This window comes from Larimichthys crocea, unplaced genomic scaffold, assembly GCF_000972845.2.
Source record: "Larimichthys crocea isolate SSNF unplaced genomic scaffold, L_crocea_2.0 scaffold148, whole genome shotgun sequence".
Lineage (NCBI taxonomy): Eukaryota > Metazoa > Chordata > Actinopteri > Sciaenidae > Larimichthys > Larimichthys crocea.
Window position 1 is genome coordinate 1575948 of NW_020852030.1, and position 13793 is coordinate 1589740.

A 13793-nucleotide genomic window follows, 5' to 3' on the forward strand; every position below is an offset into this window, starting at 1 on the left:
TGCCGCTACCGCTCTGCTACGCTCCAACACCCCGGACGGCCATGGACACAAAACCGTGGAGGTCATCGTGGAGCGTAGTCGACGCAGACACAAAACCACAAAACACACAACACACACATTTTGTCCAACATGATGTGCTGATCATCATGCATAAGAGACGTCATTAAACACAAATCTATGTCTGTCTCTCACAACACACACTTGGGATCACTCATGAGCGATGGGAACGTTGGGGCCACCTGTTCTGTCCGCTCTCATCTCTTTTTGTTACCCTGGCAACCATTTCCTGGAGACAGAGCTGTGATGTCGACTCTGCTCTGCCAGGAGGGTGCATGGGTTTTTTGCCAACGTGAGGGGCGGAGCTGGAAGTCCAGACTGTTTAGAGCTGTCAGAGAGGAGGGAGCGTCGTTCAGCTGATTGGGTCATATATATATAAGATATATATATAGAGAGAAACATGTAACAAAAGGGGGCGCCACCCCCTGAGATTATTGAACTACACTGTGTGCACCATCTGTTCCTCTCAGTTCCTCTTTAGTGTCTTTCAGCCCTGTTGTTATTTAGCAGCAGGCAAATGCAGACTCTCTAGTGAGCACAACAAGCACACAGACGGACTTAAGGACGTTTTTAAGTGAATTTATATTGAGCGGGTGGAGACTAAAACAGAGGCTATAACGATCTTGCATTATCAAACCGACCACGACTGTCCATTAACATGTTGACGTTCCGCCATTCATTCATTTTAATTTGATGTAATTTGTCTCTATAACGCCAAAACAAAGTTATCTCATGACACTTTCCATGGGAGCAGCACGTTGCAACGGTGGGCAGAACCCGGCTCATGGTGAACAGCCATCTGCTACCAATGCATCATGACACCAGTGTAACCAACAAATTCAAGGACTTTTTCAGGCCCAATTTCCTCAAATTCAAGGACCCAATTTGGAGTACGTCCTGAGACACAGTTGAAGCTCAGTCCATAGGACTGGTGTTGGTCAAGTCCAAGCTCAACCGGTAGCTGGAGAGGTGCCAGTTCAACTCCTGGGACCACTGCTCCAAGGCGCAGTTTACATGGCGTGCAGATCACTCACACTCATCTCTACACAACGGCATGTGTGTGGTTGGTGTGGTGTGTGTGGTGAATATAATAATATTAATTCATATTGCGGCGTCCCAGTAGTGCTCACCTGGTAGAAGCAGCTGGTAGAGAGCGACGTAACACAAAATCTCACTGGATGCTGAAGTTTCCCTTTATGTTTATGAATAATCCATTGTTTGTTAAAAGTTAGGCCCTCCTCTCCTCTGCAGCTATGATCCTTATAGTAACCTACCATACAGTATATCATTTCCTATGATCAATAATGTACAGGCATCTGAAGAATAAAACACGCAGCTTCAGAGTATGAAACCACTCTGTGCAGAGTACGCTCGATGGTAACAACCTGCTGGAATAAAAAAGCTCTGACGCTCTGATCACTGCAGACTCTGCAGATACGCTGCATCATTTACTGAAAACACTGTAAAATACAGCACAGAGATCAGATCATCATGGCTGTGTCTGCAGTGAGATCAATCTGTGATGAAGTTGAAGTTTGAACTGAAATCTGTCGTTTGTGTTTTTCAGCTCATCGGTTTCGCCCGAAGCAACAAAAGTTCGTAAGAGAGCTTACGTGGGAGAAAGCATCATCCTGTCCTGCCAATCCTCCAAAGAGCTCCACTCCTGCCATACATCCACTGATGGACGGGAGTGAGTGGTGTTTCAGTGTTTGTGGGTTTATAGCTGCCGTTCTGCCTGACAGACAGACGGACAGATGGACGGCGTCACTCCAGTCTGAGGCCCTGTGGGAGCGATTTGCATCACCCGGCGCTGCTTGCAGAGTATTTCCACTCAAAACTAATGAATGCAGCGATGTCAGCTGAAGTTTTTTGGCTCTTTATAATTTCCCCCCTCCTCTCTCTGCCTGTTGAATGAAATATCCCTCTCAAGTTGTCAGTTTTTTTAACCAGATGTTGAGAGTCTGCAGCGCGTCTCAGAGCCACTTAAACAAACAATGCACGTTAATATCCAGCCCTCCTGCCGTCGTTCTTACCTCATGTTTTCCGTGTGTCTGTGCCTCAGGAATGGTTCACATCAAGCAGATGACAGAGTTACGGTCGGCCTGGAGCGGGAGAACTTGTACTTCTCTAATCTCCTAAGATCGACAGCAGGGACGACTACAATCTGCAATGCCAGTATGCAGCAGCCAGGACCATGCTCACCTGAGAGCGCTGTCAGCCTCACCGTCAGCCCCAGTGAGTACACACACACACACACAACACCACACACCCCACACACACAGTAAACATAACACACAAATAATACCTAAGCTGAATGAGCCCAGCGTGCAGGTCTCCCTGTCAGCCATCAGTTTCCAGGTTCTCCACGCTGGAGATGAGATTGGGGACCCACGCTGGAGTGTTATATACACTTGATAACACTCCTGCAGTTCACCGAGAACCCTGAAGGAAAAACTGACTACAATGCAATAAATGTTCAGTTCTTTGTACTTTTGGATTGCTGTTTGGTGGTTTGTTGTTGACTGACAGGTTGTTCTGTTATTTTAACTCTTCATGATGTTCTCCCTCTCTCGGTGTTTCCAGTCAATGACGTCAGCAATGGTAAGAAAGCCCCTTCTTCCTCCCCACCGGCACCCACACCTCAGTGCTGGCCCTCAGGGAGCAAAGCATCACCCTCGGTGCTCCCCAAAGCCTGTAAGGATCTCAGTGTGTGTGTGTGTGTGTGGTGGTGTGTGTGTCCACCACAGCTGGTTCCTTCAAACAGTAAAACAGATGGGAAATTATCCGCAGTGTGCAGACCTTGCACACCTGCAGACCCTGCTGAAGCCCGGTTACATACCCACTCGCCCAGCTCCGGTTCTGACACAACCGTCACTCGGTCATTCTCACTGAGAAGCCTCGTCAGCGCGTCTCAAAAGGCAGCCACGCCCTGAAACGGCCCCTGTTCACGTCTGTCTGACTCTAACCATGATTTACGAAATGAGCATCAAGCTTGTGGAAAAGAGTACAACTAGTTTACTGAGCTCATAACATCAGCGGGTCGACTCGTAGTTCATTTGTTCCATATGTGGAATTGTGACGAACGCGTTCTGCTAATTTGTGTCCGCTTTAATTACCTCCTCCCCTGAGAGCTCCGTCTCCCATGGCGTATAATGTAAAATAGGATATTAACATCATGAACACGGTCGTCTCCATATCGTCTCGATCGACCGTGCGAGATCAGTTTGCCTTCAGTGTTTCTCGCTTCTTCCTGATTTTCCTTTCTCCTCTCCTCGTGTCGTGAAGACCGAACGTCCAAAGGGGAATGGAAGAAGAAAGACGTCAGCCTGGCGGATCAAGTGCCCGACAGGAAAAACCACGGCCGCTGGCTCTACTTTTCGACAGCATCACCCTGGAAGACGACGGAGAGTAGAGTGTCAGGCCTCCAACACACCAGGCTCGACCTCTCACCCTTCACCGTCACCGTGGAAGGTAAGACGCTGAAGAAGCCAACATCAAGCAGCACCACACAGCAGCCACTGAGCTAAAGAAACTACACTGTCTTTCGTAGCTGCTCCTTATGGTAAGGAGTCTCCAAACCTGCTGTACGCGCTCGGGGAAACGTCGACTTGAATGTCAGGCTGAAGGCTCCCGATGCCGACCATCACCTGGAGCATCAACGGCCAGGCCATCACAGGTACGGTCTGTTTGTAACGGACCGGGTTGACTAAGAGGTTCTGTTTACTTCAAGCATAAGGCTTCATTACTGTGACAAACAAACTCGACTGTTTGCGTCGGAAGTGCTGAACTCAAAAAGCGATGGCACGGACAGAGTTCGGGAAGAGCAGCGGCTGGTTCCCGTCTCCACTCAGGCCCTATCACTGAGAGCCTCTTAAAGATGAGATGAATTAAACAGGATGCTTTAGTTCAGAACGAACGCGAAGGACAGAGAAAGAGGAAAGAAAGAAAGAAAAGAAAGAAAGAAAGAAAGAAAAAGAAAGAAAAAGAAGAGAAAGAAGAAAAAGAAAAAAGAAAGAAGGCAGTACAGCTTTGTTCTTCTGGTTCAAACATTTCTTTGTTTTCTGAGTTTGCTGTGTGACAAAACTCATGACCAATGTCCCGATTGTTAAACTCTGTTTTTTAACCTTTTCACCTCCTCCTCTCCTGCCTCCTCCTCCTCCTCCTCCTCCTCCTCCTCTCCTCTCACTGTGTAGAGGTGTGAAGATCCTCGTCTGGAGTGTCTCCGGCGGCGTGTTGATCCTCAGAGACGTTGAATATGCTGACCACGGCGGGTCATCAGTGCGAGGCTCCAACAAAACACGGCTCCATCCTCCTCAACACCTGCCTCTATGTGGCAGGTATGTCGCGCCGCCTGTTTCAATGTTGAATCCAAGCATGTGACTGACTGACGATTACTGACTGTTTGTTCCTGTCTGTCAGAGCTCCCTCCTCAGATCATTCCTCTGAGGAGTGTCTACAAGAATCATTGAGGGCGGGAGCGTCCATGCTGCACTGGATCCTTTTCGGCTCTCCACGACCACCACTCACATGGTGAGACATGTTCCACTTCACACTCAGCTGCTGCCTGAGACTCCGACTGAACATGAGCACTAACTCAAGACTGCAGCCTTTAACCTGTAGCTCAGGCCCCAACAGTCCTGAACCAACCACAGGTTAATGAAGAGTCTGAAAAGTCGTTAAATCTATGTGAGGGAGTTGCTAGAGGCGCACCTGAATGAACATTTAGATGAGCTGTTCCACCACTTTGTTCCTTAACACATGGAAATAAATATAGTACGTATAAAAACAGAAGAGACAGAGACAGACCGCTCAGATACTCCTGTTGAGTAAAACCAGATCATAAACCAGAAAAGTCGTTGTGCCAAACACGACTTTCACATAACAAGGAAAAGAAAATCAAGTATAAAACTTATAAACAGCTAATAAATATAATACACAATAATATTTAAAAATAAAAAGAGAAGTACAGCTGGGCAGAATCAAAACTACCAGGTAATGTGCAGACGTATAACAAGGTGTATAACAAAACCAGGCTGTAAGATGACATAACATAAGATCATGTTTAAACATACACACAGAGGTTTCATTCTCTGTGACACAGCCAGGTTCACTTTAAATGGAGCAAGCGCCCCCAGGTGGCCTCGTGCCAGAGCCTGAACGCAACAGCCTGTTTGGCTCTTTAGAAGAAATGAATGAACATTTTCACCGTGGGACAGACTGTCAGACAGGAAGGGACAAATCACTACTGCACATAAATATGAGTTTATATTTTTGATATGACAACGTTTTGCACCTGTTGTGTCTGATTTAAAGTGATATGAGTAATAAACATTTTAACAGACCCAGTTACTCAAAAGGCTTTGAGATAAAGTATGAACATGTTTTAAGATGAAAGTGAAATCATCCAGTTTCATCACACAGTGAGTAAAGTATGCTTCTCCCTAGTGAGAGCTTCAACAGGCTTTAAACATCATGCTCACACTTCTCTCAGTGGTTTTGATCTTTATTGATCTATCCGGGTCTATCCATTTACTGATGAGCCTGGAAACACACTTCCTTGATGGAGTTACTGTTGCTGGGTAACAAACGGTGAAAGATGAGAGAAGCTGCAGCGACACGTCTGATTGATGTACTGTAATGTGGCTGATGGTCAGTATGTGTGGTGTGTGTCCTCTGAGGGAGGGGAAGGACGGCCTTCCTCTGCTTTCCAGACCCCTCGAGTCTCCCTGCTGACCAACGGGTCCTCGAAATGTCCGACATCAGTCAGGTGCAGGGAGGCGTACACCTGCATGGTCAAGAACACCAACATCTCCATCACCGCTCACCTGGAGGTCACAGTGAGTCACACAGGCTTTTATTTCACCAAGCCCCCTGCCAACGACTGGAAGTCATCCCAGATTTACAGGAGGAAATAGTACCACATGTACCTGAATCGATAAAGTTCTGTGTAACACCCTGCAACATAGTGACCTGTCCTGTTCCCCATCAGACCAACAGTCATATGACGAGCCGCGGCACGTTCGTGTGCTCCGGGATCCGTGCTCTGCTCGACTGCGGCTTCTAAAAAGACCCTCAGCTGCTCGACTACAGGTCGTCTGGAAGAAAGACGGAATACAAACTGCAGGAATCATCGCCAGATGAAAGTAAACACACACACTCAAAGGCACACACACACTGACATGGTTCATAAACCACACGACATGGTTCATACACACACACACGACATGGTTCATACACACACACACCACTGACAGGGTTCATACACACACACACCTGACATGGTTTCATGAAACACACACACACATGGTTCATAAACACACACACTGACAGGTTCATAAACACAACACTGACATGGTTCATACACACACACTGACATGGTTCATATACACACACACTGACATGGGTTCATAAACACACACACTGACATGGTTCCATACACACACACACGTGACATGGTCATAAACACACACACTGACATGGTTCATGTAAACCACCACACTGACATGGTTCAACACACACACCTGACATGTTTCATAACACAACATGACATGGTTCACATGACATGGTTCATGTAAACACACAAAGTAAACATTACCGTAACTTCACTCCTAGTTCCTTTAATGTGAAGAAGAGTTTTATTTTTATAAAATTTTAAGTTTTTGTAAATGAGAAGAAGTTTAATAACACAAATCCTGACCGTGTGTGAATGTGACTTGTGTGTGTAGGTACACTGTCTTTGAAAATGGCACCTTGAAAGTCACAACGTCCAATCAGATGACAACGGGGCTTTATTCCTGTGAGGTCATCACTTCCCTGGATCATGCAAAGGCCCGGTGGATCCATCACTGTAGTGGGTATCCTACTGTGTGTGTGTGTGTGTGTATTTACCAATCCATCCAAGTGCAGACTAGGCGTCATTACACTTTGACGGGACATTTTTAAGCTCATCGTCCTAAAATCATCTGAAAACCCTGGTAAGTTTTTTTTTTAGTTTAGTCCATGCCCAATAGTGTCCCTGGGCTAAGCACAGAATTACAACAACGTACTTCACATGTCGTTTGTACAAGTTACTCACTCTACTTCACACACTACACTTTTCTTTGGACCCTCAGCACCGCCGGACCCCTCCCAAGATCTGTCTTTGTCTGATGTCCAAGAAGTGACCTCGCTGGATCCAAGGACACTCACACAACAGTCCCATCATAGGTACAGACCACACAACACACACACACACCAACGCACACACACACACACACACACACACACACAGCTGTGTTCTGTGAAGTAAAATTACAGTTTTGATGACTTTAACAAGAGCAGAAAAAAAACTGTCTGATGAATTCAAGTGGAGAAAATACTCTAAACATAACGTGGACTGTTATTGACTATACTGGATTTTATTAAAGGTTAAACACATTTTGTGCAGAAGTGCAACCCATAAATGTAAATCTGTATCATGAAAGACATGTGGGGATCTTATCTCTCCAGTTCTTTCTAGTAAATGTAAATGTACTTTATTTATACAGCCCTTTACAACAGTCCTTTCAGTGTACCACAGTGCTTTACAGTAGATAATAAATAACGAGAACAATAGGTAAAAAACAAAAACAATAAAAACAATAAAATGCAACAAAATCGAATAAGAAATAATAAAAGTGTCATCATACTACTGGGTGTTAAAAGCCATCCTAAATAAGTGGGTTTTTAGCCTGGATTTAAAAAGGCCCAGGTCAGAAACGAGACGCATCTCGACGGGGAGTTTATTCCAGAGTCTGGAGGCGGCAACGGAAAACGCTCGGTCACCCCAGTGTTTGTATTTTGACCTGGGCACTTCCAGCGACAGTTGATCTTTGGACCTCAGAGCTCTAGCAGGATTAATTAAAAGTTTAAAATCAATTCTATAAAGGACAGGAAGCCAATGAAGGGATTTAATAACAGGAGTGATGTGCGCACGTTTTCTGGTGTCAGTTAAAAGACGGGCAGCAGCGTTTTGCACGACTTGAAGTCGACTGAGGGATGACTGGGAGACGCGGACATAAAGTGCATTACAATAGTCTAACCTAGAGCTTATTAAAGCAGTACACAGTCCTAACACGTTACAGAAAGTACTTTGATCATCGTGTCTCCTCAGAGTACATCGTGCAGTTCAGAGAGGAGCAGCACACGGAAGTGGAGAAGTGGAAGTGGGAGGAGTGGAGGAAAGTTCCCGGGGATTTCAACCACCTGCAGATGAACCTCGACCCCTACTGCACCTACCGCTTCCGGGTCATTGCCCTCAATGAGGTTGGCAGTAGTGAGCCCAGCAGGCCCTCGGAGCACTACAGCACGCCGCCAGCTGGTGAGTGACGCGGAAAGTCTTTCAAGAAGTTTGATTCCCACACTTACTTTGACTCAGTTAAAGGAATTCTTGTTCTAATATTAATTCAACAGTGGCCAAGGCCTTTATTTACTTTAACTGCACAGGGCTTTTATTTGAAGTGAGCTTCTATTAGAAGTTATTTCTGATTTCATCCGTTTGATGACTGGACAGAACCGCTTCATTTTCCTGACAAAGCTTTTGTTGAAACATTCACAGGAACGTGTTCAGTGACTTTAAATCAGCTCCTGCCACCTTGTGGCACTTGTACATTCTTACAAAATGCATTCTGGCTGACATAATAACATATATTGTATAAATGCAGTGACTGCCAGCACGTTAGCTGACTAATCCAGAACAACAATGTGACCACTCTCCATGTTTTCCTGCCTTATTCCTCCAGTTCCTAGCAGTAACCCCACTGGTGTGCGCAGTGATTCTGCAGACCCAGGGATTCTGATCATCACATGGGATGTGAGTACTTGATTCTGCATGCATCTGTGTAAACGTGCTCTCATGTGTGTTCATGCATGCACACCAGATTTAATTAAATCAGTTTTATATCGCTGCGTGTCTTTGCAGGAGATGGACAAGCGCTCACATAATGGCCAAGGCTTCATGTACAAGGTGTCATGGCGGGAGGCTGATGGGAGGAACATACACTGGAACTACGCTGACGTACTGTCTCCGCCGTTTGTGGTGAACAACACAGGAACGTACACACCGTTTGAAATCAAAGTCGAGGCTGTCAACTCACTCGGAGTAGGACCGCCGGCAAACTCTGAGATCGGACACTCTGGAGAAGACAGTACGTCACCTGAACGCTGTGGATCTTTATTTCCAGTGACAGAGCAATAAACAAGTTCCACAGGACATGGAGTCAGAATAAAAATCAATCATATCAACAACAGTAAACACATAATCACAGTTTAGTGGTAGAAATGTAACTCTCAACCTTCCAAGTTATGATGAGGATCTTTAATTAAGACACGTTCCGCTCATGCTTCATCATGTTCATGAAAATGAAAAGAAATGAAAACGTTTGCGTGCAAACTCTGCAGAAATTATCAGCAGCAGGGGTGTGCAAAATGGGTTTGACCATCTTAGATAATCAATGTGCATCTCATGGTGTCAAGCACCATGAATCTATGACTCTAATTAAATTGTAATTTCCTGGATGGTTTGTCAGATAATACATATTCCTTCCCAGAAGTCCTCATTGGTTTTAAATGATTCATGGCTAATAATGGTGATAAATTCCCATTTTACATTTAGTCATTTGGCAGACGCTTTTATCCAAGGCGACTTACAGAGAAAGTCGAGAAAGAAAAATTCTCCTCCTCACAAACGAGTCTGGATATAAAAATGTATGAAATCATCGTCGCAGAGCGTCACATCAAGTCTTGTTCTGTGAAAATGTCAAATCCAGTGTCTCTGTCTGGAATCGGAGTAATGTTGGGTGTTTATGGCCGGAAACAGGCGATCTGCTGTGCGGCTTGTCACGATAATTGCTGTGTCTGGTTTCCTGAGGAGAAATGTCTTTATGTGAAGAGTCAGTAGCCGTTTTGAATTATGGACAGGCAGCTGGGACAGATCCGCATGCCAGTTTTGTGTCATTAGCCTGATTAATGGTTTAATTCACAGTGAAATTCCACAATATGAACTCGTGTCAAAGGATCTGATAGGATTTGTTTCTCTCTGTCAGAACCTGAGAAAGCTCCCACTGGAATTGCAGTGGATGTGATGAACGCCACAATCAGAGTCAGGTGGAACGAAGCCCAGGATGTCCGAGGTCTGCTGCTGGGATACAAGGTACCATTTCCTCTGTACGGTCGACAGAGTACAGCTGTGCTGTCTTTGCTCATGTTACAGAAATACTTGATAACTACCAGGGATTTCTTTTGGGGGGGCTGATAGCACCACCTTGTGTCTTAGAAGAAAAACTGCGCTCCATTCCTCTGTTCAGTGAAGGCCCTGCACATTTCCATCGGGTGCACATGTTAACGCTGATTGCACATTTCGTCTACCTTCATGTCAGATCTACATCAGGAGGTTGGGTCTCCGGGAGTTGCGGAGCCGGAGGTCTCTTGGAAGCCCGCACCATGACGAGGAGAGGGCGGCGGGATTAGAGCAAGAGAAGAGACACAAGGAGAGCTGGCATGTGGTGGTCCATGGCACCAGGACGTCAGAGGAAGTGACGGGGCTGAAGCTGTTCTCTCGCTATGAGGTGTCTGTCGCTGCCTTCAACAGCAAAGGGGAGAGCCCCCACTCCCCATGGCACCACTTCATCACCCCCGAGGGAGGTGAGTTTGAACGAACGAATGAGGATACACACACTCTGGATTTATTTTGAAGAGATGCTAACTGATGAACGTGTGTGTGTGTGTGTGTGTAGCTCCTGGTCCTCCGGCATCACTGAGGTTCGAGAGCCCAACAGAGAAATCACTGATCCTCTACTGGACCCCTCCAGTTGAAACCAATGGCATCCTGGAGGGATACATGGTGCAGTACCAAGAGGGTAAGGTTTGCAAATTTGGTAATCAATAATTACATTGTTGGATTGTTGGAGTTCAAGTTAGTTTTTCAAGTTAAAGTACAAGTACCTCAAAATTGTACTAAAGCAGTATTTGACTTTGTGTGTCACCGGTAGAGGTGGAGAACAGCCCGGTGCAGATGGAGTTCATCAGTGATCCTAGCGTGAATTACTTCCTGATGGACTCTCTGGACCCGAACAGCTATTACACCTTCAAAGTGATCGCACGCACCTCGGCTGGAGACGGACCTCCCATCAAACAGAGGGCCGCCACCCTGCTCGAAGGAGGTGCTTTGTTCACAGTATTCCACTTTGTCGTCGCTCTTCTTTTGTTCACATAAAACCAACTTTATTCATCTTCCTTTCTTCCAGTTCCTCCATCAAACATCACCATCATTCCCAGTGACACGACGTTCAACTTGAGCTGGGTGACCGGAGAGCGAGACAGGAACCACGGCTTCCGCGTCCGCTACCTCAGGAAGAGGGTGGAGGGAAGAGATGGGGTTGATGGAGGCAACGCAGCTTTTACTTTTCTAAATAATGACTCTGAGAGAAAAAAGGAAGCTGTTGTTAGTTGTTATGCTATAAGAGGTGGAAACACCTGAGCGGAAATATTCATCAGTGCAGAAAGACGAATAAAAACTGTTTTTGTGTGTTTGCTGCAGCCGGAGGTCAGTGGGAGGAGTCAGAGGAGTTAAACTCCACGGCGGGTTTCTATTCGCTGACAGGCCTCCAACCGGGAACAGAGTACCGCCTCATGATCATCCACGGAAACACCACCTACTGGCAAGACAGTGCATCGACCGTCGGAACAGGTATTTGTTTGTTTGATTTGATTTTCAAACATTAATAAAATCATCAGTCCTTAACGAACTCTGCAGAGACATAATTGATGAACTCAGGCGATCTCTCTCCGTCTCTCAGTGCCGTCAAAGGTGCACGACGGGTTCGCCGCCCAAGGTTGGTTGATCGGACTCATCAGCGCCATCATGCTGCTGGTTCTGATACTGCTCATCCTCTGTCTCATCAAACGTAGCAAGGGTGGCAAATACGCAGGTAAGACACTCACACACAACCAAACACACACACACACACACACACACACACACAGTTTGATGTTGATGTTTTTTTCCTACAGTGAAGGACAAAGAAGACAAGGAGGTGGACTCTGAAGCTCGGCCAATGAAAGATGAGACGTTTGGAGAGTACAGGTGGGTCTGATGTGTAATGTTTCTAACATCACAAACCAAACTAATGATGCACTTTGCACCATGATGAATAAACTCTGAGTGCACTGGACTCATGGCTGCCAGGTTTTCTCCTGAGTGAACTCAAACGGAAGACGTCTTATCTAATATGATCGACTCTGGTTAATGTTCTCACTAACACCCCTCTGATAAAGTGTTCCTCCTCATCACTGTGCTGCTTTTGTAACAATGCATCACTGCTTCAGTTTCATTTAAAAATAAAATGGTATTATTTACAGATTTGAATATATTTGCCATGTTTGCCATGCTTTGTCTGTTTGCTCTAACATGCTCGGCTCTCCTTCTTCATTCTTTCTTTAACGCTCTGCCTGCAGATCCCTGGAGAGGTGAGGACGTTAACTCTTAATATGCATGTTGTGACGGTGTGTCATTGAATCAGTACCTCAGTGGCAGAAAGAAGCAGGTTTAATACAAACTCAACACTTCCTCCATGTTCACCTGTTGTAAATGCAGTATAATGTAATAGCATGTATTGCTGTCCATCAGCTTGTGTAAGACAGTTCAGTTTCTCTCTGTGTCGTCTCTCAGCGATGGAGATGAGAAGCGCTCAGACAGCCAGCCGTCTCTTTGCGGGGAAAGCAAGCTGGGCAGCGACGACTCTCTGGCTGAATATGGAGACAGCGTGGACATCCAGTTCAACGAGGACGGCTCCTTCATCGGCCAGTACAGCGGCCGCGGACCCGTTCCCCATGGCAACGAGAGCTCTGGTCCTGCCTCCCCTGTTAACGCAGTCCCGCCTCCTCCCATCGCTCCTTCCATGTCGAGCATCCTGAACCGGCCCAGCTAGACACACACACACACACACACACACACACACACACACACACACACACACACACACCCTACCTGCCTGCAACAAAACACAAAGGGACAGACCACTCCTGACTCCACTGCCTGTAATATTATCGTGCAAGAAGACACACATACACACACACACACACACACACACACACACACACACACACACACACACACACACACTCTCTCTCAATACATTCCACAGATTTATGCAGTGATGCTGTTTACAGGATGTCTCGCCTTTTCTACTACAAGTTTACACACACACACACACACACACACACACACACACACACACACGTAAACACAGAGGGACGTGGAGGACAGGAGCACCAGCTGTTTGTAACTCCAAACGTTCAGACGTCAGGAAATCAAACGCCGGTTGTTGCGTACAGATCGGATCTTCTATGTAACGATAAAAACAACATGTGGAGTGACGAGATCGATATCCATGCTGCAGCTGACTTCCTTGTTTACATTTTCGAAAGCTTTCTGATTGGACACTGCCACAGATGTTACTGAGTAAGAGATTTACACATCACCAAAGCACGTACATGTGAGTGAAGGAGCTTCACACTGAGACGTGCTGATGGATTTACAAACAGCTGGTTCAGCCCAGTCCAAGAGAAGAGACACGTGATTTCATCTTGTACAAACATTAAGTCTCATTCTACTTCATTAACACACTTCAAGTCATTTTGATATAAACTTCTTCAGTTTTTTACTTTTTTGTGCGTCGTTGTCAAACGTCACCTCCGCGTGTCTTTGTTTACGCTGTTTG

The 13793-nt window shown here is 46.0% G+C and overlaps 1 protein-coding gene across 3 annotated transcripts in view; it reads left to right on the top strand.

Annotated features, from left to right (window-relative positions):
* LOC104933590 (neural cell adhesion molecule L1.1) overlaps positions 1 to 13057 on the top strand; it is a 44045-nt gene extending 30988 nt beyond the window's left edge. For 2 of the 3 annotated variants that reach the window (XM_027275555.1, XM_027275557.1), the window contains 13 exons: positions 8189 to 8395; positions 8817 to 8887; positions 8996 to 9221; positions 10119 to 10225; positions 10452 to 10716; positions 10809 to 10931; positions 11064 to 11234; positions 11319 to 11459; positions 11612 to 11761; positions 11871 to 12002; positions 12085 to 12157; positions 12529 to 12540; positions 12743 to 13057. In XM_027275555.1, the coding sequence (XP_027131356.1) occupies positions 8189 to 8395; positions 8817 to 8887; positions 8996 to 9221; positions 10119 to 10225; positions 10452 to 10716; positions 10809 to 10931; positions 11064 to 11234; positions 11319 to 11459; positions 11612 to 11761; positions 11871 to 12002; positions 12085 to 12157; positions 12529 to 12540; positions 12743 to 13001 (1937 nt within the window). In that variant the 3' untranslated portion in view covers positions 13002 to 13057. The remainder of the gene's footprint in view (positions 1 to 8188; positions 8396 to 8816; positions 8888 to 8995; positions 9222 to 10118; positions 10226 to 10451; positions 10717 to 10808; positions 10932 to 11063; positions 11235 to 11318; positions 11460 to 11611; positions 11762 to 11870; positions 12003 to 12084; positions 12158 to 12528; positions 12541 to 12742) is intronic. The other variant, XM_027275556.1, reaches the window with a different exon arrangement.
* Positions 13058 to 13793: the final 736 nt, after the last annotated feature.